Source organism: Arabidopsis thaliana, chromosome 3 (assembly GCF_000001735.4).
Source record: "Arabidopsis thaliana chromosome 3, partial sequence".
Taxonomy (NCBI): Eukaryota; Viridiplantae; Streptophyta; class Magnoliopsida; order Brassicales; family Brassicaceae; genus Arabidopsis; species Arabidopsis thaliana.
In genome coordinates this window covers 5,047,236-5,074,042 of record NC_003074.8, presented here as the reverse complement: position 1 = coordinate 5,074,042, position 26,807 = coordinate 5,047,236, and the positions used below count along the sequence as shown (strand labels likewise).

Below are 26,807 nucleotides of genomic sequence, written 5' to 3'. Positions count from 1 at the left end.
AAAAAGACATGGTTGTATTTTTATAATGTTCTTTCTTAACATAAACAGAGAGACTTGGATGATTAATTGGGCACAATTAGATTAGGTGAGAAGGTGGTTTAACCAAAAAGAAGCACATGGGATTGGGAATCACCTCCCTATAAATATTCGCATCATATGTTACTTGCCTCATGGGATAATTCAATTCTGTTCCGTCGCATTGATCTATTGTTTTAGTTCTAAGTTTTGCCTAATTTTTCTGTTTCTCAACATTTTGCCTAACTTTTTTTTTAATCGTCCTATGATAGTGAAAATTCCAGAGGTCTAATTTTTTTAAAAAAGATTGTTAGTTAGAGTAGAAGCATACCTTCATTAATGGCTGCCAGTGACATGCTTATCTTGTTGTTAAATTCAATGGCATGCTTTAGTACAAGACAAAAACGATCATGCTATTAAATGTAGTAATTAGATGGGGAAATCAAAAGATTTTGAGTTAATTATTTTCGATCCTTGTACGATGTCGTTTGGTAAATAAGGGATATTCATTTTTTAATTAGAATAAAAAAATATTTGCTGTCCGAAAACTCAAGAAACCAATGAAAAAAGGGCAAATAAATTAATAAAAAAAAGCAAAGATAAGCATAAGAGAATAAATGAATTAAATAAAACTGAGAAGAAGAGGAAAATAAAAAACCTTCCGTCACCGTGAGAGGAAAATAAATTAGAAACTAGAAAACCGACGTCTTAATCTTCATCTAATCTCTCTCTCGTCCGTCCTTGGATCTCTCTCTCCCTGAGGAAAATAATCAGGTACTTATCTCTTATGATCCTAACGATTATCAGATTCTCGAGCTTTTTGATTATGAGTTTTTATTTGTCGTTTTTGGTGAAATATGGTTTTGAAATTGTTTTTAATACGAGAGCTGCTGAAGAATTGCATTGTTATTGGTTAGTCGGAATTTAGGCTTAATCTTCTTTTGATCGTCTAGGTTGTTAATTTTCTAAACTCTGTTTATGCTTCAGGGGAGCTTCCGATTAATACGAGTTGGTTGGTTTTTGCTGAATTTTCGAAGCTTTGTTTCTTCAATCTTTGATGCTAGAAAGGTCAGCAACTTAATAACAAATCTTCTCTACTTCTTTTCTAAAATTTTCTGGTTTATGTTTCGTGAATTGGGTTTGATTTGATTTTCCTAAGGCATGTCTGGCAACGTGGCTTGTGCCTCATTAAATTGTAATTTAGTGTTGTTTTCTGCCACAAGGGTGGTGAGTTTTGCTAAAGCCACTGCTTAGTTTCTGTGAAAATTATTGGGTTAGGAAAAGGTTCGAAGGATTTACTTTTTTGAATGTTTGGGGTTTGATCTCTGCAGCTAAGGTTTCATATTCTACAATGTATCCGTGGACCTTGAATGTTCTGTGCTGTCAGGATACTGTTTTTTTTGTGTGTGTGTCTCCATTACTTGCGATGATGACGAAAAAATTCTGGGATGTTTTGAGACTTGGCTTATCCCATTCACGGGACAAGTTGGGATGATATTTACTTGTTGTATGTTTTGATTCCATTATTAGATATCAGTAGTTTGTGCACTAGCTAGAATCAGCGTGCGGTGTAACTAGCATCGAGTTTTAGCTGTCTTTGTGGGTGAATTTTAATTGTTGTTTTGTTGCATTGTTGCTGATCTTTGTAAATTCAACTACCAGGTGTTTTCTGCAACAAGCAATATGCGACAAAGAAATATGATGACTGGTTCAGACATGGAGCAGAATTCTCAAAGCTTTGTTCCCCATCCTGAACCTCGCATTGGAACTAACTATCTGTATCCAGATATCCCACCAGTGAACACTGTTCCTCATTTAGAAGCTCATTCTCTGCAAGAACCTTATGATAACAACTCAATGTTCTACGGGCCTCCACAGTACCATCATCAACATGCTTCAAATCTTGGTTCTGGCATGTCAACCGCACCAAATTTCTATGTCCCTTATGTGAATTATGAAGCTCCACCGAGTTTTCTGTTGTCTCATGGAAGTAATGATGCAGTTGTTGGAGTTACTTCCACTGAACATGAGAGAAATGCCCATTTTATGGATCACGGATTCAAAAGAAAGAGTTCTGAAGTAATACCTGGAAATTCTCAGTATCCAGTTGCTCCTTGTTCTTTCCCTCAATTGAATACATCGGAGACAGCACCTTTTTCATTCCCACATTTTGGTACTTATCCACAACCACTAGATCAGAGAAGTGTGAGGAACAGAGCAGGAGCAGCTACAATGGATCCACTTCTCTCTCATGGTCATAACAACTTCAGTCAAGGAAACTATGCAGCTCATCCTTTTCCACCTCTTGGCTCAATCTGGTATGACCAACACTGTAATGGCAACAGATCTGATGGATCATCTTCGCTTTGGTCTCAAGCACCTGCCGTACCTTATATGCATGGTACTATCCTTAACTTATTCTCAGCATTGCGATTGGTCTTTTGGCAAGTTCTTGATAATTTTATTCTTCTTCTTGAATGATCTCTTAGGTAACATTGCTACTGGATCTATAGAATCTGGTAATGTTTGCTTCCCAAGATACCATGAAACATCTAGTAGCAGAAACCCCACGCCATCTGTATACCAAAGGAACCACTATATTAGCCATCACCCCGTACCTCCTCCTCCCATCGTATACCCTCACATGCCTTCAGCCTCATACGCTGAGACTTTGCATCCTGCTTCATACAGTCATATGGGACAGGTTCAATCAACCGGATTCAGGATAAACCAATATCCCGGAGAAGATTTTGTACCTGCAGCAATTCTAAGACACCGTGAATTGCCTCACTTTAGAGCAATGCCCGCGAATGTACTAACATCTTTAGCACATTTTTCATCTTATAGTGTCAGTTTGTTCAAAAGAGTGTTCACTATTCAATAATGGCTTTTTTACTCTTTCTGTTAATATGTGTAGGAAAATGCATTTTGGGAAGTAGGAGACTTCTACAATGCTGTTAATTATGTCGATCATCATCAAGACATGCGCTTAGACATAGAAGATATGTCATATGAGGTTAGTCCTAGACGACAAATATTCTTTACTCTTTCACCATATAGGTAGGTATTTAATGAGTTCACATTGGTTTGTCTTATCTTATAACATTCAAAACCTGGGTGGCGCAGGAGCTTCTTGCTTTGAGCGACCAGATTGGAACTGTGAAGACAGGCTTGTCATCAGAAGATGTTAAAGAACTTCTGAAAAGAAGAACCTCGACCAGAATTAACCTGGAAGAAGGTCCATCTACTGATCTAGAGACTGATTCTTGCACGATATGCCAGGTAAAGCCAGTAAAATCTTGAGACTACATCCTCCAAGCTTATGTAAACATTCACTCACTCATCTTAGTAGTAAAAAGTTTTTTTTTTATATATAATGGGGATCTGACAGGAAAACTACAAGAACGAAGATAAGATCGCAACGCTGGATTGCATGCACAAATACCATGCAGAATGCTTGAAGAAGTGGTTGGTTATCAAGAACGTTTGCCCAATCTGTAAATCAGAGGCATTGGTCATAGAGAAGAAGAAGAAGCTAAGGTTAAGTAGTAGATGAGAAGAGGTTGCTGCTACAACCTAAAAGAGGTTATCGCTGATGGTTTTTAAGACGCTTTTTATCTATTGGTTTTATAAGAGAGAAACAGAGTCAGGGTATGTTTCAGCCCCCAAATTCTGTAAATTTGTACTTTTGTGCACATTAAAGTGACAGTCTAAAGCTAAGATTGGCTTAGTGACTATAAAAACTGTATAGGCTTTTTTTGGTTCTTTGTACATTCTGGTTGCTCCTAGAGTTAAACTTTCTTCATCTAAAACATCTCTTTTGTTCATAGATTATCGCATACGAATGATTGTGTAAAAAATAATATTTAAAACAGGATCTGAGAAACTTACACCAAAAGAAGCAACTAAAGGAAAAACACAAGAAAGAATCATCTGCATGTCTTCCATAGATAATCAAACTATATTCTTGCCTAAGAAACAGACAAAATGGCTTGATCAAGATCAACTTGAGCAGCATCCAACCTTCTTAACCTCAGAAACATCATCCTTAGACCCAACATTAATACTTTGTCCTTTAGGAAGAGTAGTGTGATCATCACCAATATCCAACGCCTTCTTGCTTGCAACACGGTATATTTGAGAAAGCACTTCAGTGAAAGCATTCTCAACGTTCAAAGCTTCAAGTGCAGATGTCTCCATAAAGAATGTGTTCTCTCTCTCTGCAAAGGCTTTAGCATCTTCAGTTGAAACAGCTCTTAGGTGACGTAGATCCGCTTTATTCCCAACAAGCATGATCACAATGTTGGCCTCTGTGTGGTCTCTAAGCTCCTTCAACCATCTCTCAACGTTCTCAAATGTCACATGCCGTGTAACATCATAAACAAGCAAAGCCCCAACAGCTCCTCGATAGTATGCGCTTGTGATTGCTCGGTATCTGAAGTTCCAACAAAAACAAAATCAATACATACACATGATCAAACCTTTCTCCTACCAATTGCTTTCCTCAGATTCATCAGAGGAGAGTCATGGAATCATTTCCATTTTAAAGGGAATTGTAAATATATTACCTCTCTTGGCCGGCGGTGTCCCAAATCTGAGCCTTGACGATTTTTTCATCGACATGAATGCTTCGGGTGGCGAATTCGACACCGATGGTGGATTTAGACTCGAGGCTGAACTCGTTGCGCGTGAATCGAGAAAGCAGATTGGATTTACCGACGCCGGAATCACCGATTAATACCACCTTGTAGAGGAAATCGTAATCATCGTCAGCTCTATACGCCGCCATTTTTTGAGACTTTCAGGTCACCGGTAAGAAAACGCGTACGGACAAAAGGAGAAAAAGAAACGCCGCACAAGAAGAATGAGAGATTTAAATTTTGAGCCTTTGAAAGGGAGAGACACGCAAGTGGATGAAATTTTTACTCACATCTTCTTACGGGTCGGATTCAGATCCATCTGATTCTTGGACTGGGCCAATTGTAAAAGTAATTATAAGCCCAATCAAATATATTCTTCGATTTAAACCTAACACAAGTAATTATTTGGGCCACACGTAATGGCCCATATAAACTAAACACGTAGCTACTATAATGCTCATAATCGGTTCTGAGCAACTGGAAGGGTTAGCTCGTACGCTGTGCGAACTAAAAAATTGGGGATACAGAATTCTTCTAGCATATCCTCAACGAGCTCCAGCTCCATACTGGTTTTGGAAAAGCTTTCTTAGAGATGTTTCTGTAGAGTGGTTATGGAATAGCTTAATGTCCGATGAGGATATGGAGGATAATTAATAAACAGGAACCAACAAGACTTGTTCTTCAGGACTACAAGTCTACAAGTGCAGTAAAACGGGTGAATCTCCCTGGTTTTTCTCAGTTTGCGATTTTGCTGCCCAAAGCTTTGATGATTCCACCACGCATCAAGAGTGAAAAACATGCGTATTATGTAAGCATCTCACTATTCACTAACATGTGTCTATAATACATGATTTTTTGAGCTTGAGAAAAGCATAAAACCTAGCTTTAACAATACAAAGTTGAATTTGGAAATTTATTTGGATGCAAGAATTTGGGAATAGTAATGTTTAATTCATTAATTGCTAAAAAGGATTAATAAAAAAAAGGAGAAATAAAAGTATGGAACATAATATTCAAACAGGTCCCGTAGCTCAGTTGGTTAGAGCGTTGGTCTTATGAGCCGAAGGTCGCGGGTTCGAGCCCCGCCGGGACCAATGGTTGAAAATTTATTTGTTTTACATCATCCTCTTTTGCCAATCTCATCCTTTATTTGATCGGTCTCCACAATCTTAGCCTAAACTAATAAAAATATCAGAAACAGCACCACCTTGAATTTGAAGAAAAGATAAAACAACACCTTCCCCATTGGGTGAAATGTCAATCACCAAGATGGGTTTATTCACCACAAAGAGAGCGAAGCTTCAACACTCTCTCTCATTTACTTGAAAACCACTCAACATTAAACCTTCTTGTGCCTTAAAACAAAGAACACATTATAATCTCATATCTCTTTCACATAATCTAGTTAAATATTGAGCCAGATTTTGTGATCATAACCGATAAAACATTGTGCTGTTCTGAATCTCTTACCTTTAAACTGAGCCAGTCTTCTGTTATGGGATCTGGATGGCTGCTCCGCTCAATCATCTGTCTAAACGGAACAAAGAAGAACAAATCAAATCGAGGCAACGTTAGTGAAAAAAACTCTGTTTCATTCTCTTTTTCTTTCTTGTCGTAGATGACTTTAAATATGTTATTATTAGGTACATTCTGAAACATCAAACCGTGTCAAACCGGTTGAATCAAGCTCTGCTGCTTCTACTAAGCTTACCGTAGAAGTCGCTGTTATTCGCATTCAAAAGGCTTTTCGAGCATTCAAGGTTTGTCATTTTCCACTTATTTACCGCTCCAATTTTACCTAACGTTGTTGCGAATCTTCTGCAGGCGAGAAAAAGACTATGCAGCTTGAAGAGTGCGAGGAGATTTAACTCGCTGATCCAAGGCCATACAGTGATGAACCAAACCTCGACTGCACTCAATGTGATTCATTCTTGGTACGATATACAGAATCAGATCAGAGCACGACGTTTGTATATGGTGACACAAGGTAGACTCCAACACAAAAGATTGGAGAATCGTTTGAAGCTGGAGATCAAACTTCACGAGCTAGAAGTTGAATGGTGTGGAGGCTCTGAAACAATGGAGGAGATTCTCGCAAAGATACAACAGAAAGAAGAAGCTACGGTTAAGCGTGAAAGAGCAATGGCTTATGCTTTCTCTCATCAGGTCAATCAAAACTGAGACCTCTTAAACTTACATTGGTTGGTTTGTGTTTTAGATAACTTGTGGCTCAAGTAACTTTCTGTTTTTTGGTATTTTGTAGTGGAGGGCTAATGCTACACAGTATCTAGGTCAAGCTTCGTTTAACCTTGGCAAAGAAAGCTGGGGATGGAGTTGGAAAGAACGGTGGATTGCGGCTCGACCTTGGGAGATTAGGGCTCAATGCTACGTCGTTAAACCGATCAAACCATCTAAGAAACCGGAGAAATCATCACCCAATAATGTGATCACAAAAACCTCTGCTAAACCGGATGAAGTTGGTAACTCGAAAAAGCCTGGTTCCGGATAATTTTGATCAATCATTAGCAAAAAAACCGGTTTATGTTTACAACTGAAATTTGTCTGGTTTGGTTTCTTTTTGTATACAAACTATATTTGGGCCTACTCTATTGGGCTTATTGTTACAAAAACGGCATCGTATTGTACGGATACCAAATTCTAGAAAATATCATTCAGGTCTTCTTGTTTTTGGTCTCTCTCTCTCTGTTGCTAAAAACATTTAGATCGCTTACCTGGTTCGTGCACCTGATTAGCTGCTGTTATTTCTTTTTCTTCCCAGAGTTCAGGTAATTTCTCGAATCTTTTTTTTGATTCTGGATCTCTCTTTGAGATAATTGCTTAAATTCATCTTCTTGGAATCCGACCTTTGGTTTGCTACAATTTTCATTGATTCGAGATTTCTGGAAAAAAAGAACGACCTAATTATCATGTTCACATGAAAGGTTTTCAATTTATTGCGGTTATGATTGAGTTCCTTGAGTAAATCTCTTGGAAGATTTGATTGAAAACGACCCTTCACTTTCTTTTTTACCCAGAAAATTGAAAAAAAATCGAAACTTTCAACAATGGATCGATCTAATTCCAAACTCTACTCTTTAATTTTCAGGTCGTTAAAAATCTAATCTTTTTTGGTGGGTGAAGACTCTTCTTTATCAAATCAACCTAATTTCTCAGATTCTCAGATCTCAAGAGTTTTGTTTTTTTAGCAACAATGAATAAAAATCCACGGCTCGATTTTTCCTCACCGTCGTCGTTAGCCACTATCTCCGACTCTGCAGACGGTGAGCTGAATGAAGACGACATCTTTGCAATCGACATATCTCACGCGCCGCCTCAAGCTCGTCATTCTCCTGTATCATCTCCGGCGAAGCAACAAACTCCTGCTCGTCAGCTTCAGAGGAGCAAAAGCGGTTTGAAGAATGTGGAAGCGTCTGGTATCCTCGCGGCTCTTCCTGAATCATCTGGGAGTAGTAGTTACTTAAGTCATGTCTTTCACCACAAACCTGCGGCTGCTCTCTCTACTTCTGTCTCCTCCACAGCTTCTTCATCGTCTTCTTCAGGTGGTGGTGCATCAGCTGGTTCTTCGTCTTCAGCTCGAGCTATCCCGACCGCGCCTAAACCGCCTCAAGAGAGGCTTCCGTTTTCAGCTTCTTTTGTAGGTGGTGGGAAGTATCCTCAATCAGCTCCGGTTCAAGTGCCGTTAGTGTCGTCTGCGATGATGAATCGTCATAAGAAGGAATTCAAGCTGACTGATGTGGTGGATGATGATGAGGAAGAAGAGGAAGGCGAAATGCTTCCGCCTCACGAGATTGTAGCTCGGTCTTTGGCTCAGTCGTCGTTGTTATCTTGCTCTGTGCTTGAAGGAGCAGGAAGGACACTTAAAGGGAGAGATCTCCGGCAGGTAAGGAATGCTGTTTTCAGAAGAACCGGTTTCATAGATTGAGTGTTTTTTTTTTTACTCTCTTCTTCAGAAAGACGATTCTTTAATTTGTTATCCCAATTGATGAACTACTTTATCCCTTATTTGGCCACAGAAACTTGTCAATGTGTATGTTCATATGTTGTCTACGTTAGACGATTTGTTTACTTCATATCAAAGAGATTGATGTGATTGCACATGTTTATTATAATTGCTTCACATGTTGATGTTGGTGAGAGAGAGCTTTAAGAGTTGTTTTGAGGTTTGAGTCTCACATTTATGCATCCCTTAATGACAGTCTCGGAAAATTCTTGCATTGTTCGAATCCATGAAAGTTCTTACATATGGTTTACTGAGGTTGACACTTATCCTATGATCTAAATTGATTAATCTTTAAAGAGAAAAATGATCACCTTTTGTGCTTTTAATGTGTTTCTTTTTTGCAGTTTTTGCTCATTTCAAATTGGTATTCATGCAATTTATTTATGGACTTGTCAAGAGTCTAAAAGGCTATGACTTTTTTAACTAGATCTTTAGCAAAAAAGCATTGAGATCTTACAAGAGTGTGAGAGAGGGGACCATTCCTTAAAGCGACAGCTCTTTTACAATTTTGGTTCCATCTTCTTCAACCCATTAGATATTTTGAGGTTTAATGTGAAACGTTTTACTTGATACAAGTTTGTACTGTACAACTGTCTTATAGAACAAACTTAATGATCTTCTTATCTGTTGACAAACGAATAGACAGAATAAACGGTAGATTGGATATGATCTTTGTGTCATGACTCATTAGACCTTTAAATTGAAGATTCTTCTTTTCTATCTTTTGATGTAAACGTACTTTATGATATCTCAACTCATCCATCTGGTGTGTTTTGATTACATCACATGAAAAGGTGTTGCTGCTTTTCTATTAAAAGGTAAAGTTAAATATTCTTATAATACACATGCATTTAGACCCCAAGTGTTTTTGACTAAACTTTGCAAAAATCCAATATTATTATCAAAAGATGATGATGATAGAGAAGATAGACTAGTTTTGATCAACTTCCTTCATTTAGACCAACATGGGTGGCTCTCTTTACCTATCTCATGTCCCCATTCTTTTACTCATCAAAGACAACATCACATTCAAGTTTGGTGGATCTCCTCCTACCACTAAAGTAGGTGAGAGAGAACAATTATTGACATCAGACATAGAAAACAATAATCATATTTTTACTCTTAGTGAGCTAAGTTTCACTTGTAATTTAAGGGAACTGGCTAAATCCCCCTGATGTTCCAGAAGAAGAAACAATTCAAAACTTACTGTTCATGGAAAATGACCAACTTATATCTCTTGGGACCAAAAGATTACGTGAGAAATAGGAATCTCATGTTGTTTAAATAACAAGGATCTAGCCTGAACAGAGCAGTAAAAGTAAAACCCAAAGAGAAAGTTTCAGACTTTATTAGAACATCCACGGAGTTACACAATAAGAACAGGGAGCAGTAACAATAGGATGATGATGATACAAAGTTACAAACATAACACAACAAGACGAAACCTTGGAATCTAACCATAATTGAGCTACAGAAGAACGTTGGTCTAACTGGTGAAAATATGAAAAATTACAATCGGCAAGGTTAAGATATTGGAAGAAGAAGAAGAAGAACCTGAAACTGTTGTTCTTTCTTCATTTCCTTGCGTTTTCTAGATTCAGGCCATTGACTACACAAACCGAGAACACCTTCCCTGTTCCGGACAATCTAAGTCAAGCTTCAATGTGCATGGAAGCTAGACAAGCCCTGCAAAATGGTTTAAAGTTCAATGACCAAAGAAGTACAAAAGTAGTGAATTTGATGTAAAAGGACAGAACTTGAGATAAACCTGAAACTTAGAGGATTAGTTTCGATTGTCAATGGCGAGAAATAGAGGAAGCAGAGGACGGCTTGTGAGTGAGACCGTCGTGCTGCTCCTCTTCTTGGCCCTGAAACCGTGCTGGTATGCGAAAACCCGAAGAGAATTCACCTGAGGCGAATCCGATTCCGGGGATTGCTGATTGGTGAACCGGTGGAGGAAGGTGATGGTGGTGGTTGAGATCGTCGGTGGAGATGGATTGGTGATGATGGTGAGGATCAAACCAAGCACGGATCATGGGACTGTAACTGGACTGAAGGGGACCCCTCTGAGAATAAAGCTGTTGGCTTTGGCCAAGAACTGGCTGAAACGACGTCGTTGAAGGAGTAGGAGGAGCGAACAGAAACCCTCCTCCGTTTCCTGTATCGGTTGCTCCGCCGCCACCGCCGCTGTTCCAAGCCACTAGTCTCTGAATCCTTCCGAATTCCGACGACTGCTGCTCCCAACTCGATGTGTCAAACCCTAACGGATTGCTCTGTCCGTAGAACAGAGTAGGCTCGGAGGCGGAAGCAGAGGTGTGGTGGTGATGTTGGTGGTGCAGAAGCGACGGTGGACCATCCGGGAACGATTGCAGCGAGAGACGGAGATCTTGGTTTTGGCTATTAGTTCGAGAAAGCAAATCCGGCGGATGCTGATGATGATAGTTGTGCATAAGGTTATGATTCGAAGGAGCCTCCGTTGAAGAGCCAATCACCGGAAAAAACGACTTTATAGTGTCAGCTATCGAATCTGAATCCATTGACGGCGGGAGAAAACTCGACTCGTTGTTACTCGGATGCTCTGCTCCTCCTCCGTTGAAGCCAACACCGAACTGAAGCTGTTGTTGTTGTTGTTGCTGTTGCGGCGGTGGCGGAGACGGAGAGATTTGGGTTTTGGCGGTGGTTCTTCTGGGTTTAGCGTTAGCAGCGGCTAGGCGAATTGCATCGGCGGGATTCCAGGGAGGAAGCTCAGCGAGCTCGTCAATGGAAGTCTTAGCCTTTTTGATAAGCCAATCAACGGCTTTGCTAGGTCGGTCGAAACCAAGCCTGTCTTGAACATCGTAAAACTGAATCGCCGTGTGAGCAGAGAGTCTCACGCGCCGGTCACGTGGCCCTTTAGCCGTGCAGACTTTGCTGTGGCGGTCTTTTCTTCCGGTAGACCGAACAATGTGACCACCTTGCACCTCAACAATCTCGCCGCAGCCGCCGTCCGCCGCATCCGACGTAGAACGGTGCCTCATTGAAGAAGGAGGCGGCGGGTGATGGAATTGGTCGTCAGACATTGGTAGAGCATATTCGTCGAGACGGCGGCGGCGGCGGCGACGGTGGTCGTCGTTAGAGGGTGAGGAATCCAGAGTAACTCAAAAAGGATGAAACTCCCGCATACTTGCTCTCCTCACCTCAAAACCCTAACCCTAAAAACAATCCTAAGAAGAAGAGGTTTAGTGAAAATTGTGGACTAACCCATATTTGAGAGAATCTCTCTCTTTTTTTCTATAGCTTAAAGTCTCTCTCTATTGTTTGGTCTGTGTAGTAAATAGAAAACGCAAGAAGGAGACCAAAGAGATGAAGCAAGCAAAGCAAGCGAAGGTGAGAGAGAGAAGAGAGAAAGGGAGATGTGTAATTGACCAATCAAGAAAAACCCAGAGAAAGCTTTTCTTTTTATTTTTCTCTCTCGGGAAAATGGTTAAAGAGAAAAAGTAAAATAAGCAGAAGGAAGAGGGAAGAGGAAGAGAGTGTTGTGGGTTTGATGATGACGCAACTGGGTAAGATGACAGTAAGTGTTTTTTTCCTCTCATCTCCACATTCAATACTTTTATTTTTTCTTTCTTTCTTTTTTGGGTAACCAAAGCTTCCTCGTTTCCCAAATTTATTCATTTTTTTCCATTCTTTGTTTAAAAAAAAAATCTGATTGTTATAAGGTTTTAACAGTAAGTATTCATTTTGTTCATGTTAATTTTTAAAATCAATGTTTAACTTAATGTGTAGATGCAAATACAACCAAATAATAATCAACACAATCATAAACTAAATTGTAGGATGCCAAAATATTAGAAAAAAAATAATAATAATAATAATGATGGTTTTTAGAGTTAGATGTTTCCAAAACCAAATTTGTTTACCAAAATAATAGTATAGGATTTGTTATGTGCATGCAAATCATTATGTTATTTTCTAAGAGAATACATTAAACAGACTACTTTAATTTAGTGTGATATAAAAATACTAAGATGTGTTAAAACATCTACTTTTGGTCAGAGTTACTAACTTCCTTGATATGAAAATGGGCACTCTTTTCGTGGACATGTCCACATACATACATAATCATGGGGATTATATACTTAAAAAGTTGAAATCACTGGAATGAACTAGCTACTTTATTTTTCGAGTTTCCGAATTCAATAAATGAATAAATACCCTAAAAACCTATGGTGTTAGATGGGTCAAGGTTCAATTCAACCTTTTGTGCTTCTCGGTTTCTTTTAAGGGTTGACCCATGCTAGTTCAATGCAAATACATAAAGCTTGTTGATGCTCCACTTCTTTTTACCTTTTTGTTGTAAGAATCTCAATAGTTAACTAAAGTAGATTTTATTCGAAAAATCGAACTCGTTAAAAGAAGAATATAATATTAGTTAGCAATACAATTAGGGCTCTTTATAATCTAAGATTTTCTTTTTTCATCTCTCATCTTCGTTTTTGATGTTTTTGTTTTTTGCAATCCTGTTTTAGATTCTATAAACTAGTAACAAACACAATAAGACTCTCGTTATTCTTTGTTCTAAAATCCAATACTTCTTTTCTAGCTATTTTGACTTGTGGAACTAATTGATTTCACCGTATCGTGTTCGTGTGCATATCACCCAAATTCATATATGAAAGGTATTTTGAAATTGAAGAATACGACGTATAAATAAACTAATAAAGGTGAGTAAAAGACAATCTAAGCTTCAACGGAGACATTTCTAAGATCTTGAGAATTTTACGAGTTCAAAAATAATTGGTGGGACTCTATAATAATAGTATAATGCTTCTTGAATCCCAACCAATTTGACTATAACTCTCACAACTAATTCATGTATGGAATATATTGTGGTTATAATACTTGTACCACAAAATATCTCCAGATTGGTGAAAAACGAATAAATACAACAAACCTATTATATTGTTCACACAATTTTGTAGCATATTAAATTTGAACACACGTACGGTAAGCTAACGTAATTTTCAAGTAGTTGAATATGTTTTTTCTTCAAAGCAATAATAAAAACTTGACGCAAAGGATCATAACTATATAATTTTTTAGTTGGAAAAATATATATAGTATACAGCATTATTTGATAGTTTAAAACTATTCATATAAATAATTACTATTAGACCACCTACTTTAATGTAATAATAAATCAGAAAGTGACATATTAGCATGATAGAAAAGGGTCAATTAACAAACCTAATACGAACACAATAAAATAATTAATCAAACAAAACAAAATATAATATTTAAACATGAAATAGGTTGTTTAGTAGAGAAAAGGAGAATATATGTCATCCCACGGTTGCATATTAATTAAATGTAAATCAAAAGTAGCTTCCACTTGGAATTACGGTCACGATTTGCAACACAACAAAATAGAATGATTACGAGAGATTTAAATTCTTAATTATGGGGAAATTTGTATGAAATGCAATAATTAAGCACAATAATGTCATTGATTATTAACGTCAGTTTTAGTTTTTGACATCAATATTAATTAAATGTATATATATACGCCTCATCAAAATGATATTGTGATCATCAAAGTAGTTGACAATATGGCCAAGTAGGCAAGTAGTATGTATGGATCATCTTATTTAGTTTGCTCTTCGAGCATTAAGAAGGACGTAGTAGTCGACTATAAAAGAAGAGAAATACGATATTATCTTTTTTAAATGTCATGAGATATGATTTATTAATCAAAGTAATCGGTTATTTATAAGTTATCATGGAAATAAAATAGTAACATGGAGGCACAATGCTTTGCGGATATTCATGACTCTCTTTGGTCTGTCATCATTCACTCGTCAGTAATATAAAAACATGCACAAGTTGGAATCATGTTTCAAGAATGGCAAAAGAAAAAGAATATAAAAAAAGTTTCAAGGATGGTCAATATTCTAAAAGTGAAATAATTCAATTACTAGTATCGTAGTAATAATTTGTTGTCAAATATTCGATCTAAAAATGAAACAGATTTCATAGTATATAAACATCTAAACTATGCATCTCAAAAATGTAATGTATACTTTCCTCTGTTTCCAATCGACCCGATGACCACCCAATTCATTGGTTGGTTAAACATTTAGTCAAAATTCTCATTATATTATTCAATTTGGGTGTGAATCATGGGTCAAATTATAGAAATAGAAAGATAGGGGTCCGATCTGCCTATTTTTAAGAGTATAAGGAGTAAACAAGAAAATAACAGAAAATCAGTTCTTCCGAATTTTTGAATAGAGAGAGAAAAGACACGTAACATCGAATTGGCACGTAGGACATGGCTTCTCATGATGACGTGGCGACAGATGACAAATTGCTCCACTTAACATTAACACTTCACCTACTCTACCCTTTGGCTCTTAACGAAATCACGATATTACCCTTTACAGGCAAATTCGTGCTTTTTGTCGTATGTTATATATCGATAGTACCATTCGGATCACTTGTATAAAATCAGTTGTCTCTATGTTTCCTTTATTCTCAAAAACATAAAATTTTGATTACTTTTTCTTTCTTTCTTATGAATAAGTATTAAACACCTTCACTGTCCATTCGCTATCAAAATTATTTTTGTTTTGTTCGATATTATTTGTCATTTTCGAAGGGTCTCTAGCCAGCTATCTAATTTACTACTCATATTTTCGTTGTTGTTCTTGTGTTTATCTACTCATATTTACACAAGATAGATTTGAAAACACTAAATAAATAACCCTTTTCAAAAAAAAACTAAATAAATACATTGTCAATAAGAAAAATGTCTTCAAATAAAAACAAAAATATTGATAACTTTTATTAAATCGTATGAAATTTATTTATGAACTTACTAATAAGTCTTTTATTTCCACATTAGTTTTGTTTGTTTACAAAAAAAAGAGAAGTAAAACAAATAAAAAAGGTGAGACATTGAGAAGGGACATGATGTCCTATCACACTCTCACACTTCTTTTCACATCAATTTATTCATCAAAGTAAGAAAAAATTAAAAAATCATAAAGACAGAAAGGCTCGTGATCCAACAAATATCATCAACAAGTACACTTTCATCTGTCTGTAAATTAATTATATACTGCAAGGGTAGATAAATTGCAACTTATGAATAGTAGTAGTAGTTGCCCAAATAATGCAACTCACAACGATTTATTATTTTCTTTCTTTTTTCTAGCAAACAATAAGGAAAAAGGAAAACGAATCATAACCAACATAGCAGCACAACAGCTTGTTCTTTTTATTACAGAGTTCCCAATGGTTGGTTCCTCAAGAGCAGAAATGGAGAATTTATTGAAGGGAAATTATAAAATCCGCAGAGGAAGAAGACAACTCTACCGGAAAATTGGAAAGACAAACATTAACCTAAAGTTTAGTCCAAAATCAATAGTTTCAAGATGCAAAAACTCATTGGTTGGCAAATTTGATGCCCTTCTCGATAGAGGATTTGAGTTCTGCCTTGAGGGCTTCTAAGCCTTCCTTTTCAAAGTCTGAGAGTGGCCCTAGATCTAGCACTTCCTCCACTCCGTTCTTTCCCAGTCTTACCTGCCAAATCACAAAGAGACAAGGGGTTAAATGAACATCATGACTTATATAATCTTGGTGATTTTGATATGGTTAATAGTTTTTGGTACTCTTACCTTTGAGGCGAAGAAAGGAAGCTCGGTGATGGTAGATTGGACGAATGAGCATTCCACCACATTTGGAACACCGTTGAGTCCCTTTAAGCATGCATCAGCAAAGAGTGCTCCCGCATAGCTTCCACAGAAAGCAGATTTCATAAGAGAACAATCAAAAGACATAACTCAAAGAATACCAGAAAGAGGAGATAGCACAAAACAATTTGTGATGTGACAATATCAGAAAGTGTGTAATGGCGGTATCTTTCAACCATTGCGGAACCCAAAAAGTGACATTTATGAACTTACGCCATTGACAATGTAGCTGAACCCTTTCCAGCTTTTGCCTCCACGACTTCTGTCCCTCCGTCCTGGGTACGCTTTGTGAGGGCCCTGATTAAATCATCCGACAAGTTGGCTTGAGGGCTAGCCTATACATACATTAAACAAAACACTTTGAGAACAAAAACAGACCAAAATGATAAGCAGTATACAAGAAAGAGAAAAGGCGATAGGTAACCTGAGAAAAGAGAGGAAGAATCGTGATGCCAGCATGACCACCAACAACTGGAACATTAACCTCTGCATATGCAAGCATTCGAATCTAAACATCAGAAGCTATAACAACATATACCATTAATATCTTGTTTGAAGCAGATAGATAACTAAGTGGTAAGTATTCAGCCAAAGATCCTAGGAAAAGGCCAAGAAAAGACAATAAGAGGAACCTGCAACATTGACATCCGATTTTCCAGCATAGAAAGTCCTAGCCCTGACAACATCAAGAGTGGTGACACCGAATAATTTCTTCTCATCATAGGTACCAGCCTTCTTAAAAATCTCAGCTGCAATTGGAACAGTGGAGTTCACAGGGTTGCTGATCATGTTGACAAGTGCCTGATTCAACAAAGAATAAATTTACAAAGATCTCACTCATTTGGTTATATACCAGATCAAGAGTAAGCAAGGCAAAACCTACGTTGTTTAGTGAATGTGAACAAACAGTAATATCTAATTATAAAAAACAGAGAGAAGAGAGAATGATTACTTGTGGGCAATACTTGGCGATGGCGATGCTGAGGTTCTTGACAATGCCAGCATTGATGTTGAAAAGATCATCACGGGTCATGCCAGGCTTCCTTGGGACACCAGCTGGAATAATGACGAGGTCAGCGCCTTCTAGAGCTTTCCCCAAATCATCATCACCCATGTACCCAGAAACCTGTTTGAAACATGACAATCGCACATAAAAGACAAGGATTTTACAGATTATCGCCAATACAATTAGCAAATCGTGGACGATCATCGAATCTAGACCGAAGATGAAAACATGGAAGCGATCGGGTACCTGAGATCGGGTGTTGATGTGACCGACGTCAGCAGCAACGCCGGGAGTGTTGGCGATATCATAGAGGGAGAGAGAAGAGACGAGAGGGTTAAGCTTCATGAGAAGAGAAAGTGGCTGGCCGATCCCACCGGCGGCACCGAGGATGACGACTTTGCGATCGGGAACAGATTCAGAGGCGAATCCTCTGCGGAGAAGACCCTGCTTCACTGGGGAAGCAGATCGAACAATCATTGATCGGAACATTTTTCGTTGGGAAAGTTATGGGATTTTTTGAGAGAATCGAAAGTGATCAAGACAGAATTCAATGGAGAGAGTAACAAAACGAAAAGAGCTTATATGTTTTTGTTAGTGGTCATGGGGCCCTCCACTTAACTATTTTCAGGTTTCTTTTGTTGTGTTAATCTTTTACTAATTAAATAAAATATAATCGGCTTGATTTGCTACAATGTTGTTAGTCTAATTTGTAACATGCCATTGTTAATTACTAATTTATAACCCAACTCATTTGTGTCTAAGAGCTATTCAAACGTGATTATGAATATTCTTTTGTAAGTTACAGAAGAGAGTGTGTGTGAAAATATACCAAAGAACAACAATACACTATTATTATTATTTACATGGTTTCGTCGCAGTTCCATTCCTTTTCGATAGCTCAAGTTACATCGCCTCCAGCCGTTGTTGAGATTTTCTTCAGCCCACTCCGTTTTCAGTTAGGAACATTGAAGATTCGCTCGACAAAAAGGACAAAATGTAAGGGGAAAAAAAACGAATGGTCATTGGCAAGAAAAGAGTCTATACAAGCTTAACAATGACAGCTTTCTAGCCTTTTTCTACACCTAAAACACACAAATTGACAAATTGTCTTTTGTTTGTGACCAAGAAAGAAGCAAGAAGAGCTATTCGGGCATCAAAATCTGTCTTCGAAGTGACAAATAAATGACCCCACCATAGACTAAGAACACATTATCATTTTCTCAAATCCCAAAAAACAAAAACAAACTCAGCATCTTGGGATCAGAGAAGCAACACCTCGACATCACAAGCCATGAGATTTTCACGATACAATAATGTCATAATTTAAACAAGTCAACAACTCGATATATCCTCCATACCCTTGGAATAACCACACTAAGCTTTGAAAGAACATAGTTTCTGTCATACAATACCAACTGGGTCGCAATTTAGCATGAAATAACAGCAAGACTTCAACACCACCTTCATGTTTCACATTTTTATGCAAACTCAGCACTACTCAAGTTATGGTTTTGACATGGATAAACACGTACAGTGCCAATGACTGGTCACAAAATATGCACCACTTTACCTAGGCATCATTAGTCAATAATCACAAATCATAGCCTCTAGGGCCAGTCTGGATGTCCTCAAAAGTCACAAATATAACCACCAATCAGCAAGGTTTAGATATCCAAAAGTCACAAACATTTAAGTATCAAAGTTCAAGAAATATAACCACCAATCAGGAAGCCCAATAGAGTGGCTGGACATAAACCAGAAAACAATGTAGGAGAAAATACAACATATTATTGAAGACTCACTAATCTGACCAACAAAACTCATTTGCCGAGTATGTCTATATTTAAAAGTACATAAATATATCCTAGTCTAATCATTCATTATAGAAACCAAAGCACATTCAGGTCAAGTGCAGATAGGTCAAAGCAGCTATACATTCATCATTCCAGAGATTAAAGAGCTGCAATCAGGTAATCACCACTAAGCACAAAAAGCATCTTCACCCAATATGCTGTCACAAACCTGAATCAACACCCATTCACAACTCAATTTGGTCATTAGCATTATCAAAGAAATCAACCTCATGCTATCCTCAGAAGAAGATTAAATACTGAGAAGGAAAACAAGGACTCAAGATGGAACGATCACATGCGTACTCTCATTACTACAAAAAGTAAATGATAGAGAGACAAAGCATGGTGCACAGACTAGCAGCTTAAAGACAAACAGAAAAACTGCATGAAAGAATGCCACAAACATTCCCCATAAAAGGGTTCAAGGTGCCACTTTTCTGGCTATCTTTCATGCGTTAAAATAAAGGAATGAACACAAGCAAAAAAACATCGACTAAAGGCATTGCATCAAGTAGCTAACACAGTACTAACAAGCAAATAGACTAAAAGAGACACAGGGAAAAGAATAGCAGAGAATTTCTAGCAAGAAAATTACGCACAACCTGCAAAAACAATATGCCACAAAGTAGGGAAGAATATATAACTATGCAATGAATCATGATAATGCAACACACTCTTAAACCCCAAAATATACAAGGGAGAACAACCGCACCTTTTCAGTAGTTTGGTGGACCGTTGGGGTACATTCCGCCATGAGGAACTCTTGGCACAGGGGACGTTCCAACAGCCTGATGATGCTGTCCAGGATACCCAGCAGATGATGAAAGACCGTAATGCCCACTCTCGGGATAACCACCACCACCAGGCATCGAACTTGGTGGCATTCTATACTGCCCACTTCCAGTACCAGGCCCACCATACCCACCGCCAAGTCCACCGTAGACGCCAGTACCACCTGGACCTCCATATCCACCATAGTGTCCACCATACCCAGCAGAACCAACACCCATTGAGGAGTGTGTGGAATTCATGTGATGCGCTGGTGGTCCTCCAGAGTACCCACCATAAGCACTGATACCACCAGCTGCACCATAAGGTCCTGCAGGACGCACCATTCCCATTCCCTCACCATGAACGTGTCCATGACCAGAACCACCATCTTGAGCTTGTGGCATTCCAGGCTTCCCTCCTTTCTTACCATCAACAGCCAACTTACAATTCAAATGTTTTCCATCAATCACCTTCACCGGATCAGCAAGAGCAGCCTGCGCACCTTCCGCTGTCTTGTAGACAAACAATGCAAAGCCTCTAGATTTACCAGTAACCTTATCAAAACCCAAAGGACCTTCCTCAACATCTCCATAAGCCATAAAGTGATTCAATAGCCTATCCGCCGGCATATCAAAAGGAACATTCGCCACATAGATCTTCCTCATTGATATATCTGCAATCTGGGAACCCGTACCTTGATTTCCAGATGCCGCGAGCTGCGTTACTGTAACACGCCCATCAATTTTCTTAGATGGTTCTTTCAGAGCTAGTAAAGCTCCATCAACGTGCATAAAAGTGACGAAACCATACCCTTTCGATTTCCCAGTGACCTTGTCAAGGATCACAATAGCTTCTTCTAGATCTCCGTAACTGGAAAAAAGCGAACGGAGACCTTCCGTAGTAGTATCCGCCGCGAGACCACGGATGAATAGCTTCCGCTGCGAGATATCAGAGTCGGCGGTTAATCGGACAGATTCAAGCACGTCGGGATGGCGTACGATAGCCTCTTGCAATAAGTCGAGCAGCTGATCAGTGGTGAATCGCTCGATAATCTTCCTCGCGTCTTGCGGCGACAATCGAGTTGGACCAATGGTTCCGCCACCGTTGGTATTGAGTCCGTTACCGTTCTCATCGAGCTTACGCTTCTTCATCATATCCATGGTTACAGATTTATCTCTGGAGTTATTCTTTCACCGGTAAATCCCTAATCCTTCTAGTCCAGCCGTAGAGAAAGCGAATCTGACACGAAAAAAAAGAGGGGAAAATATGTGACGGCGGAAAAACATATGAGGGAAGCGAGGGCTTTATACGGTTACGAGATTTTCCATTTTGGGCTGAAATTTAGAATGATGGGCCGGGATAAAGAACACAAAGCCCATCTTGTTACTTCACACCCGCTTCTCTCTCTCATCATCAAATTGTGTGTTCTGTCAAGTTTGTCGAAAGAAATATGATATTGATGACATTTGTCATTCTTCCTGTTATAATATGAGTATCCCATTCCCATGTAAACATGATTGGGGAATTAGAAATTAAGACTAGGAAGAAGCCAAAGAAAGACACAAAACAATAGCCTGTGGGAGACATGTTACTAAATCCCGTTTAATGCAGAACCAGGAGTGGACATAAGAGTAGCAAGCATCACAAGGAAGAACTTGAGATCGATTTAGGATATAAACTACTAAAAAGAAACGCAAGAGTGAAAAGTTCTAACCATGCCACAGTAACTTAGGCTATTCTCTCTCACATAATCCCAGACTGATAAACACTCGAGATAAAAGGAGTTTTAAAGTCTTGCTACTGCACTCTCTCTTCCTCAAATTATCTATACACAGCCCAGAATGCATGATTAAAAAGGAAACCCACGACTGCTTCAACTGCTTTAACCCTGGTAGGGGTTGCCACTGCCATCCCGGTTAGGTGGGTAGTTGTTCTGGTACTGTGGCTGCTGCATTCCACTACCCTGCTGCTGGTAGTTGTTGTTCTGTGGGGGTGCTCCTCCGTATTGAGGTGGTGGTACTGCTCCATATTGAGGTGGTGGTCCTCCTCCATAGTTTGGTGGTGGTGCTCCTCCCATGTTGTTTGCTGGTGGTGCTCCTCCATAGTTGGGAGGTGGTGTTCCTCCATAGTTCTGAGGTGGCCTCGGTCCTCCCATGTTGTTTTGCGGTGGTGCTCCATAAGGTGGTGGATGCCTTGGTCCTCCCATGTTGTTTGGTGGTGGTGGTCCATAGTTCTGCCCCATGTGAGGTGGAGGAGGTGCAGAGCCACCCATATGAGGCGGAGGAGGTGCAGAGCCACCGATGTGCGGAGGAGGAGGAGGGCCTCCCATGGGAGGACGTTGAGGAGGAGGGCCTCCTGCCATGTTCTCTCTTCTCCTCTCAAAGTTTCTGCTTCTATCATTGTTGCGAGGACGGTCATTGCGTCTGTTCCTTTCATTTGCTCTAGCATTGTTCCTTATCCACTCCTCGTGGTACTTAGGATCATAAGGAACAGCCTTCCCATCGATGAAAGGTTCCCCTGAAAGTCAATATATACAAAAACGCATCAAACTAACTCTCTAATAGGATCACCAGAAAGATTTAAACTCTCACCAAAGCAACATCACTGCGACTTCTACAACACCAGTCTCACAATAGATATCACTAAATCAAATCTAACAGATGCACCCACAATGTTAATTAACTATAAATAGAAGTCGCCCCATGTGTCAATCTAACACAAAAGCATGGAGCAAGTAACGAGTCCACAGAGCGAAGACTAGCAACAGGTAGTTTCCCTTGAAAATTTCAAACCCAGCAAAAGTATAATGGACGAGCAAAGCAACTACCCCAATTTCAAACCCAGGTTATGATACAGATAATACACTTAAGCCTACCTCCATAGTCTTTGTTCCTCACATCCAGGTAAGAGTCAGGAAGAACCCAGCGCACATTTGACAACTCTGGAGAGTTACAGAAGAAAGTTAGAAGGCAGATTATAACACAGAAATGAGGAAAACTAAAACCCAACAAAGGCAAGAGTTAACCTTTTAACTTGTGAGAAAGATCTTCTGACACAAGTGCCCCAAAAGCATAGTAGCACCTAGTTGAAACCGAGTAGATCTTCATCCTAGCTTCGTCTTCACTGAAATGTCCAAAACGAGATATATCATGTTACAGCTCCAAAAATGATCTAAGTAAACACACAGATCCGTCATACACAGTAGTGGATTTCTCACTTATTTAACCTAAAATCCCTAGAAGAACATACACAGAGAGAGAGAGAGAGAGAGAGAGTTTTGAATTGGGGATTTACCTGCCAACAATCTGAGCTAGGGTTTTGATGTAGCTATCAATGATTTCATCTCTAGTAGGCTCACCCTGAGGTGGCTCCACGACGACAAGCCAGTGCTCGAAATCGCAACCATCGAGCAGGATCGTCTCCTTAGGTGGCCTGTTCGACCAGTTGGGATTCGGGTCGTTCAGAGAAGACGATGTAGCCTGCGTCGAGAGACCTTTGACAGACACAAGGCCGCCACGGAAAACGGAGGAAAAAGCGGCGACCAGAGGACGGGACCGGCTGAGCAGAGAAGACGCCGGAGATTTGGCGAGAGGAGCAGATGAAGCAAAGGATCGCGTGAACAGAAACGAAAGAGATTTCGCCGGTCGGCAAAGAATGGATCGAGAAATGGTATGCGTCGCCATGGAAGCTCTAGATTGGGCTTCGCAGATAAAACCCTAGGAGAGAGTGTGAAAACAGATGAGCTAGAAATGAAATCAAGGGTTTTATGAGGGTTTAATAGTAGATTATGAGTCGAGGGCATTTTAGGTATTTCATAACTGAACTGGACAGCGAAATCTACGGTACTACCCCCTGATCTTATCAGATTCAACAAAATTGCCCCTATTTTACCTTAAGTTACAAATAAACACATTTTCGCCAAGAAATTAGTGACATTACTCTGTTTTCAAATGATAAAAAAGCTATTTTTATACAAGAAGAGAAGACTGAAGATTTTATTTTCACTAAATTGGTAATAATCATATTATTAAATGGTTTACAAATATGAAATATTCCAAAGCTAAACATAGGGGCAAATTCGTATTTTAGAGTTATTGTAAGGTCAATTTGGTGAAAATGTGTGACTAAAATATCTTTCTCCATAAAATAATTTTTTTCTCCAGCACACCCTCTAGCTCTTGCAGAGGTTTAAAGAAAATATCGGCAACATACATAGAAAAATCTCGTTTATTCATTTATAAAGGCATAAAGTTACACACCAATCACTAAGCCAAGCTCATATGTCATATATCATAAAGTAAGTAATTACTAATGGAGAGAGATAACTAAAAGGCAAAGCCTTCTTTTTATTCAAGCCACTCTCATACTTTCATTGTTTGAAATCACACAAGTGTTGCCTTTCCGAGCTGAAGAGCTTTCTCTCGCCCGTAAAACTTTTCGACAATGGCAAGTGAAAACTCCATTGCAGTCCCTGGAGCTCTGCTTGTTATGACATTTCCATCTACCACGACTCTGTGCTCAATGTGACTCTTGTCCGAAAGTTTGTCGCTCACCACTGGGTGAGTAGTAGCCTTCTTACCCTATACAAAACATGTCTCTTATATCTCAGTTTAATGACTTAAAAGATAGAACAAGAAACTACAATTCTAGTACTGTTTGATTTATGCACCTTGAGTAAACCATTAGGCTCGAAGACGTAAGCAGGCGATGCGCAGATTCCTCCATATGGTTTGTTTGCTTCTGCCTGTTTCCTTAACATATTAACTAGCTTCTCGCAGCTTGCGAATCTTTGAGCACCGTTAAGACCGCCCTGTAGTTCATCAAAGAAGTTGGATTATGTTTTTGGTTATTTGTCATCATAGAATATTAAAATTTAATTTAAGACTAAATAGTATATTCACATTTTGGAAGTTAGCAATACTCACAGGTAACACAATCAGATCAAACGACTTCTCTGCAACCTCATCAAGAAGAACTTCTGCTACTAGCTTAGCTTTGCGAGATCCTTCAACTTCCAAACTGTTACCAACTGCAGCAATCACTACATTTGCTTTTGCCCGCCTCAGGATATCTACAAGCGCTATAGCTTCAATTTCCTCTGACTCCTCTGCAATGGGTACGAGAATCTGAAAAGGGAAAACATTATCTCTCTGACTCATAAAAGACTATTGATCAAGAAAGACAAAAGCTTTACAACACAGCATGTTCCTAGGAATCTGTATAACGGATCAAACAAAGCCTGTCTTGGAAAAATGTTAAAAGGGCCAAGTGGAGAGGCAACTGAACATTTACCTGTGGTGTATCTTCAAATGACCAGTTTGTTTGGTTAAGCTCAGTAAAAGTAAACTCCTCACCAGGGTTAGGACGAAGCAGCTGATTTCAAAAGGATAACAAGTAAGTCTACGAGGAGGTGACATGAACACGTACCACAGCGGTTGATAAAAGAGGCAGAGACAAAACATACCAAGATACTGGAGACTTCATCAGCTTTTTCTTTCCCAAACAACTGCTCTATAAGCGTGATGGAGAATTCAATGGTGGTTCCTGGTCCACGACTGGTCACTATTCTTCCATCAATTTGCACTCTTGACTCAACAGCAGTTGCACAAGTAGCCGCAAGTTTCTCCATAAAAACAGGGTAACCCGTTGCCTGCAAGAAACCCCATGTAATAACAAGACATTACAAGGCCTGAAAAAAAGATAAATAAACGCCCTTGGAAATATACTGATCACTTCTGACTTACTTTCTTGCCTTCTAGTAGACCCCAAGTACCAAGAGCCAAGGCAGGAGCACAACATATAGCTGCGTTAAGTCGGCCATCAGAGTCTTGTTTCTTGACCATGTTCTCTAAAGATTTACAGTTTTTAAGAGTCTCGCCACCGGGAAGCCCTCCCTTTTCCCAATCATATCAAAAAGTATATCAGCAACACAATTATGAAATCTTTCAGAAAACAAGAATCTATGAAGTTGTTTCAGAGAACAAAAGTTGCAACAGATACATCTAAAAACCATCGTTCTTAGTAGGAACTATAAACATCACTTTCGAAACTTTAGTTAAGTGAGCTAATTGATAATTGATCGATCCACTTATTGGCTGTCCTTAGTTCTTAGATTACACACAAAGAAACAAAACAAATGGACAATGTTAAATCAGCAGAGAGACTTACGGGGAGCACAATAAGGTCGAAAACAGAGTCGGTAATATCAGAGAGAAGAGTATCAGCGACCATCTTGATGCCATGACAAGCATCAACGCCAACCTGAGTCTCAACAGACGCCACCGTCACGTCAGCACCACCTCGACGCAACACGGTAATCATCGCCACCGCTTCTAGAGGCTCCGTACCGTGCGCAATAGGGATCAAAACCTAAAAGAGACGCCAAAAAACCTTGGATTAATAATCACAAAAAAAAATCGTTACGTACGAGGAGGGAAAAAAGTATGATCTCGGGATCGTGAAACCCCACACACCGTTTTCGTAAATGAAGCCATAGTTGCGGAGATTAGAGAAACGATGGTCGAGTCAAGAAGAAAGAGAAATGGAGTGTAGTGGAGAAGAAAGGAGTGTCACTAATGGGGTTAAAATAGTAGGAAAGACTCAGTGACGAAGCCATTTACGACTTTCCTTTTTATCACTTTAACCAAAAGAAGATAGACGTGTGCGATGACGTAAGCATAAAGAAAAAGAAACTCGACGATACGTGTCGAACATTCATTGGTGGAACGTGGCGAAAGCTTCTTTTGAGTCTTTCCACGTCATTGTATT

At 39.1% G+C, this 26,807-nt stretch overlaps 9 protein-coding genes and 1 non-coding gene across 18 annotated transcripts; 4 read left to right on the top strand and 6 right to left on the bottom strand.

The window, feature by feature from the left end:
- Window positions 1–602: 602 nt before the first annotated feature.
- On the top strand, window positions 603–3,909 carry AT3G15070 (RING/U-box superfamily protein). 2 transcript variants are annotated; one of them, NM_112369.4, is made up of 7 exons: window positions 603–789; window positions 1,003–1,083; window positions 1,678–2,416; window positions 2,505–2,827; window positions 2,933–3,031; window positions 3,142–3,297; window positions 3,407–3,909. In NM_112369.4, exons 3-7 carry the CDS (start codon window positions 1,699–1,701, stop codon window positions 3,569–3,571), a joined length of 1,461 nt encoding a protein of 486 aa, NP_566498.1. In that variant the 5' UTR covers window positions 603–789; window positions 1,003–1,083; window positions 1,678–1,698; the 3' UTR covers window positions 3,572–3,909. The 2 variants fall into 2 exon arrangements, with proteins under 2 accessions (NP_566498.1, NP_001189897.1); NM_001202968.2 differs by lacking the exon at window positions 1,003–1,083 and having other exon boundaries at window positions 3,407–3,770.
- RABA1g (RAB GTPase homolog A1G) lies at window positions 3,503–4,939 on the bottom strand. The gene is made up of 2 exons (NM_112368.4): window positions 4,584–4,939; window positions 3,503–4,450 (listed from the first exon to the last, which is right to left on the bottom strand). Exons 1-2 carry the CDS (start codon window positions 4,802–4,804, stop codon window positions 4,018–4,020), a joined length of 654 nt encoding a protein of 217 aa, NP_188124.1. The 5' UTR covers window positions 4,805–4,939; the 3' UTR covers window positions 3,503–4,017.
- Window positions 4,940–5,675: 736 nt separating this feature from the next.
- Window positions 5,676–5,749, top strand: AT3G15055. The gene has a single exon. It is a non-coding gene; the product is annotated as a tRNA-Ile (tRNA).
- Window positions 5,750–6,029: 280 nt separating this feature from the next.
- On the top strand, window positions 6,030–7,164 carry IQD10 (IQ-domain 10; the record flags this gene model as incomplete). The annotated part of the gene is made up of 4 exons (NM_112367.3): window positions 6,030–6,225; window positions 6,299–6,415; window positions 6,480–6,821; window positions 6,919–7,164. The coding sequence occupies exons 1-4, from the start codon at window positions 6,151–6,153 to the stop codon at window positions 7,162–7,164; spliced, it is 780 nt and encodes a 259-aa protein (NP_188123.1). The 5' UTR covers window positions 6,030–6,150.
- Window positions 7,165–7,297: 133 nt separating this feature from the next.
- AT3G15040 (senescence regulator (Protein of unknown function, DUF584)) lies at window positions 7,298–9,339 on the top strand. Its single transcript, NM_112366.4, has 2 exons — window positions 7,298–7,441; window positions 7,762–9,339. The coding sequence occupies exon 2, from the start codon at window positions 7,867–7,869 to the stop codon at window positions 8,596–8,598; it is 732 nt and encodes a 243-aa protein (NP_566497.1). The 5' UTR covers window positions 7,298–7,441; window positions 7,762–7,866; the 3' UTR covers window positions 8,599–9,339.
- Window positions 9,340–9,890: 551 nt separating this feature from the next.
- TCP4 (TCP family transcription factor 4) lies at window positions 9,891–12,362 on the bottom strand. 4 transcript variants are annotated; one of them, NM_112365.4, is made up of 3 exons: window positions 12,267–12,362; window positions 10,445–12,122; window positions 9,928–10,362 (listed from the first exon to the last, which is right to left on the bottom strand). In NM_112365.4, the coding sequence occupies exon 2, from the start codon at window positions 11,733–11,735 to the stop codon at window positions 10,473–10,475; it is 1,263 nt and encodes a 420-aa protein (NP_188121.1). In that variant the 5' UTR covers window positions 11,736–12,122; window positions 12,267–12,362; the 3' UTR covers window positions 9,928–10,362; window positions 10,445–10,472. The 4 variants fall into 4 exon arrangements, with proteins under 4 accessions (NP_001319557.1, NP_188121.1, NP_001189896.1 ...); NM_001202967.1 differs by having other exon boundaries at window positions 10,445–11,946; NM_180258.3 differs by having other exon boundaries at window positions 10,005–10,351.
- A 3,431-nt stretch (window positions 12,363–15,793) lies between these two features.
- mMDH2 (Lactate/malate dehydrogenase family protein) lies at window positions 15,794–18,302 on the bottom strand. Of its 2 annotated transcripts, none has more exons than NM_112364.4 (7): window positions 17,662–18,302; window positions 17,362–17,535; window positions 17,042–17,210; window positions 16,834–16,895; window positions 16,623–16,744; window positions 16,335–16,452; window positions 15,794–16,239 (listed from the first exon to the last, which is right to left on the bottom strand). In NM_112364.4, exons 1-7 carry the CDS (start codon window positions 17,902–17,904, stop codon window positions 16,102–16,104), a joined length of 1,026 nt encoding a protein of 341 aa, NP_188120.1. In that variant the 5' UTR covers window positions 17,905–18,302; the 3' UTR covers window positions 15,794–16,101. The 2 variants fall into 2 exon arrangements, with proteins under 2 accessions (NP_188120.1, NP_001078156.1); NM_001084687.1 differs by having other exon boundaries at window positions 15,795–16,234; window positions 16,329–16,452; window positions 17,662–17,975.
- Window positions 18,026–21,318, bottom strand: AT3G15010 (RNA-binding (RRM/RBD/RNP motifs) family protein). Of its 2 annotated transcripts, NM_112363.4 has the most exons (2): window positions 19,981–21,318; window positions 18,026–19,437 (listed from the first exon to the last, which is right to left on the bottom strand). In NM_112363.4, the coding sequence occupies exon 1, from the start codon at window positions 21,197–21,199 to the stop codon at window positions 19,985–19,987; it is 1,215 nt and encodes a 404-aa protein (NP_188119.1). In that variant the 5' UTR covers window positions 21,200–21,318; the 3' UTR covers window positions 18,026–19,437; window positions 19,981–19,984. The 2 variants fall into 2 exon arrangements, with proteins under 2 accessions (NP_188119.1, NP_974317.1); NM_202588.2 differs by having other exon boundaries at window positions 18,026–21,318.
- A 269-nt stretch (window positions 21,319–21,587) lies between these two features.
- RIP1 (cobalt ion binding protein) lies at window positions 21,588–23,848 on the bottom strand. The gene is made up of 4 exons (NM_112362.4): window positions 23,334–23,848; window positions 23,065–23,162; window positions 22,915–22,980; window positions 21,588–22,556 (listed from the first exon to the last, which is right to left on the bottom strand). Exons 1-4 carry the CDS (start codon window positions 23,720–23,722, stop codon window positions 21,922–21,924), a joined length of 1,188 nt encoding a protein of 395 aa, NP_566496.1. The 5' UTR covers window positions 23,723–23,848; the 3' UTR covers window positions 21,588–21,921.
- Window positions 23,849–24,071: 223 nt separating this feature from the next.
- Window positions 24,072–26,667, bottom strand: DJ1A (Class I glutamine amidotransferase-like superfamily protein). Of its 3 annotated transcripts, none has more exons than NM_112361.5 (8): window positions 26,513–26,667; window positions 26,208–26,408; window positions 25,784–25,933; window positions 25,504–25,689; window positions 25,332–25,412; window positions 24,965–25,165; window positions 24,709–24,849; window positions 24,072–24,619 (listed from the first exon to the last, which is right to left on the bottom strand). In NM_112361.5, exons 1-8 carry the CDS (start codon window positions 26,531–26,533, stop codon window positions 24,422–24,424), a joined length of 1,179 nt encoding a protein of 392 aa, NP_188117.1. In that variant the 5' UTR covers window positions 26,534–26,667; the 3' UTR covers window positions 24,072–24,421. The 3 variants fall into 3 exon arrangements, with proteins under 3 accessions (NP_188117.1, NP_001030698.1, NP_850588.1); NM_001035621.1 differs by having other exon boundaries at window positions 24,166–24,619; window positions 26,511–26,643; NM_180257.1 differs by lacking the exon at window positions 26,513–26,667 and having other exon boundaries at window positions 24,166–24,619; window positions 26,208–26,454.
- Between the last annotated feature and the right edge of the window lie 140 nt (window positions 26,668–26,807).

Bases quoted from the DNA above. Each gene is read 5' to 3' on its own strand.
- AT3G15070 (NM_112369.4), top strand. From the start codon at position 1,699: ATGCGACAAAGAAATATGATGACTGGTTCAGACATGGAGCAGAATTCT. The intron at 2,828-2,932 runs GTACTAACATCT...TAATATGTGTAG, and splicing joins TTAGAGCAATGCCCGCGAAT to GAAAATGCATTTTGGGAAGT. The intron at 3,032-3,141 runs GTTAGTCCTAGA...TGGGTGGCGCAG, and splicing joins TAGAAGATATGTCATATGAG to GAGCTTCTTGCTTTGAGCGA.
- RABA1g (NM_112368.4), bottom strand. From the start codon at position 4,804: ATGGCGGCGTATAGAGCTGACGATGATTACGATTTCCTCTACAAGGTG. The intron at 4,451-4,583 runs GTAATATATTTA...TTGGAACTTCAG, and splicing joins GACACCGCCGGCCAAGAGAG to ATACCGAGCAATCACAAGCG.
- AT3G15040 (NM_112366.4), top strand. From the start codon at position 7,867: ATGAATAAAAATCCACGGCTCGATTTTTCCTCACCGTCGTCGTTAGCC.
- TCP4 (NM_001338148.1), bottom strand. From the start codon at position 11,735: ATGTCTGACGACCAATTCCATCACCCGCCGCCTCCTTCTTCAATGAGG.
- mMDH2 (NM_112364.4), bottom strand. From the start codon at position 17,904: ATGTTCCGATCAATGATTGTTCGATCTGCTTCCCCAGTGAAGCAGGGT. The intron at 16,896-17,041 runs GTTCCTCTTATT...TTGCATATGCAG, and splicing joins ATCGGATGTCAATGTTGCAG to AGGTTAATGTTCCAGTTGTT. The intron at 16,240-16,334 runs GTAAGAGTACCA...GTGATTTGGCAG, and splicing joins TTCCTTTCTTCGCCTCAAAG to GTAAGACTGGGAAAGAACGG.
- AT3G15010 (NM_202588.2), bottom strand. From the start codon at position 21,199: ATGGATATGATGAAGAAGCGTAAGCTCGATGAGAACGGTAACGGACTC.
- RIP1 (NM_112362.4), bottom strand. From the start codon at position 23,722: ATGGCGACGCATACCATTTCTCGATCCATTCTTTGCCGACCGGCGAAA. The intron at 23,163-23,333 runs GTAAATCCCCAA...TGGACATTTCAG, and splicing joins CTAGCTCAGATTGTTGGCAG to TGAAGACGAAGCTAGGATGA. The intron at 22,557-22,914 runs GTAGGCTTAAGT...ATTGACTTTCAG, and splicing joins GAGGAACAAAGACTATGGAG to GGGAACCTTTCATCGATGGG.
- DJ1A (NM_112361.5), bottom strand. From the start codon at position 26,533: ATGGCTTCATTTACGAAAACG. The intron at 26,409-26,512 runs GTGTGTGGGGTT...CGTCTCTTTTAG, and splicing joins TGGCTTCATTTACGAAAACG to GTTTTGATCCCTATTGCGCA. The intron at 24,850-24,964 runs GTGAGTATTGCT...GATGAACTACAG, and splicing joins TTGATCTGATTGTGTTACCT to GGCGGTCTTAACGGTGCTCA.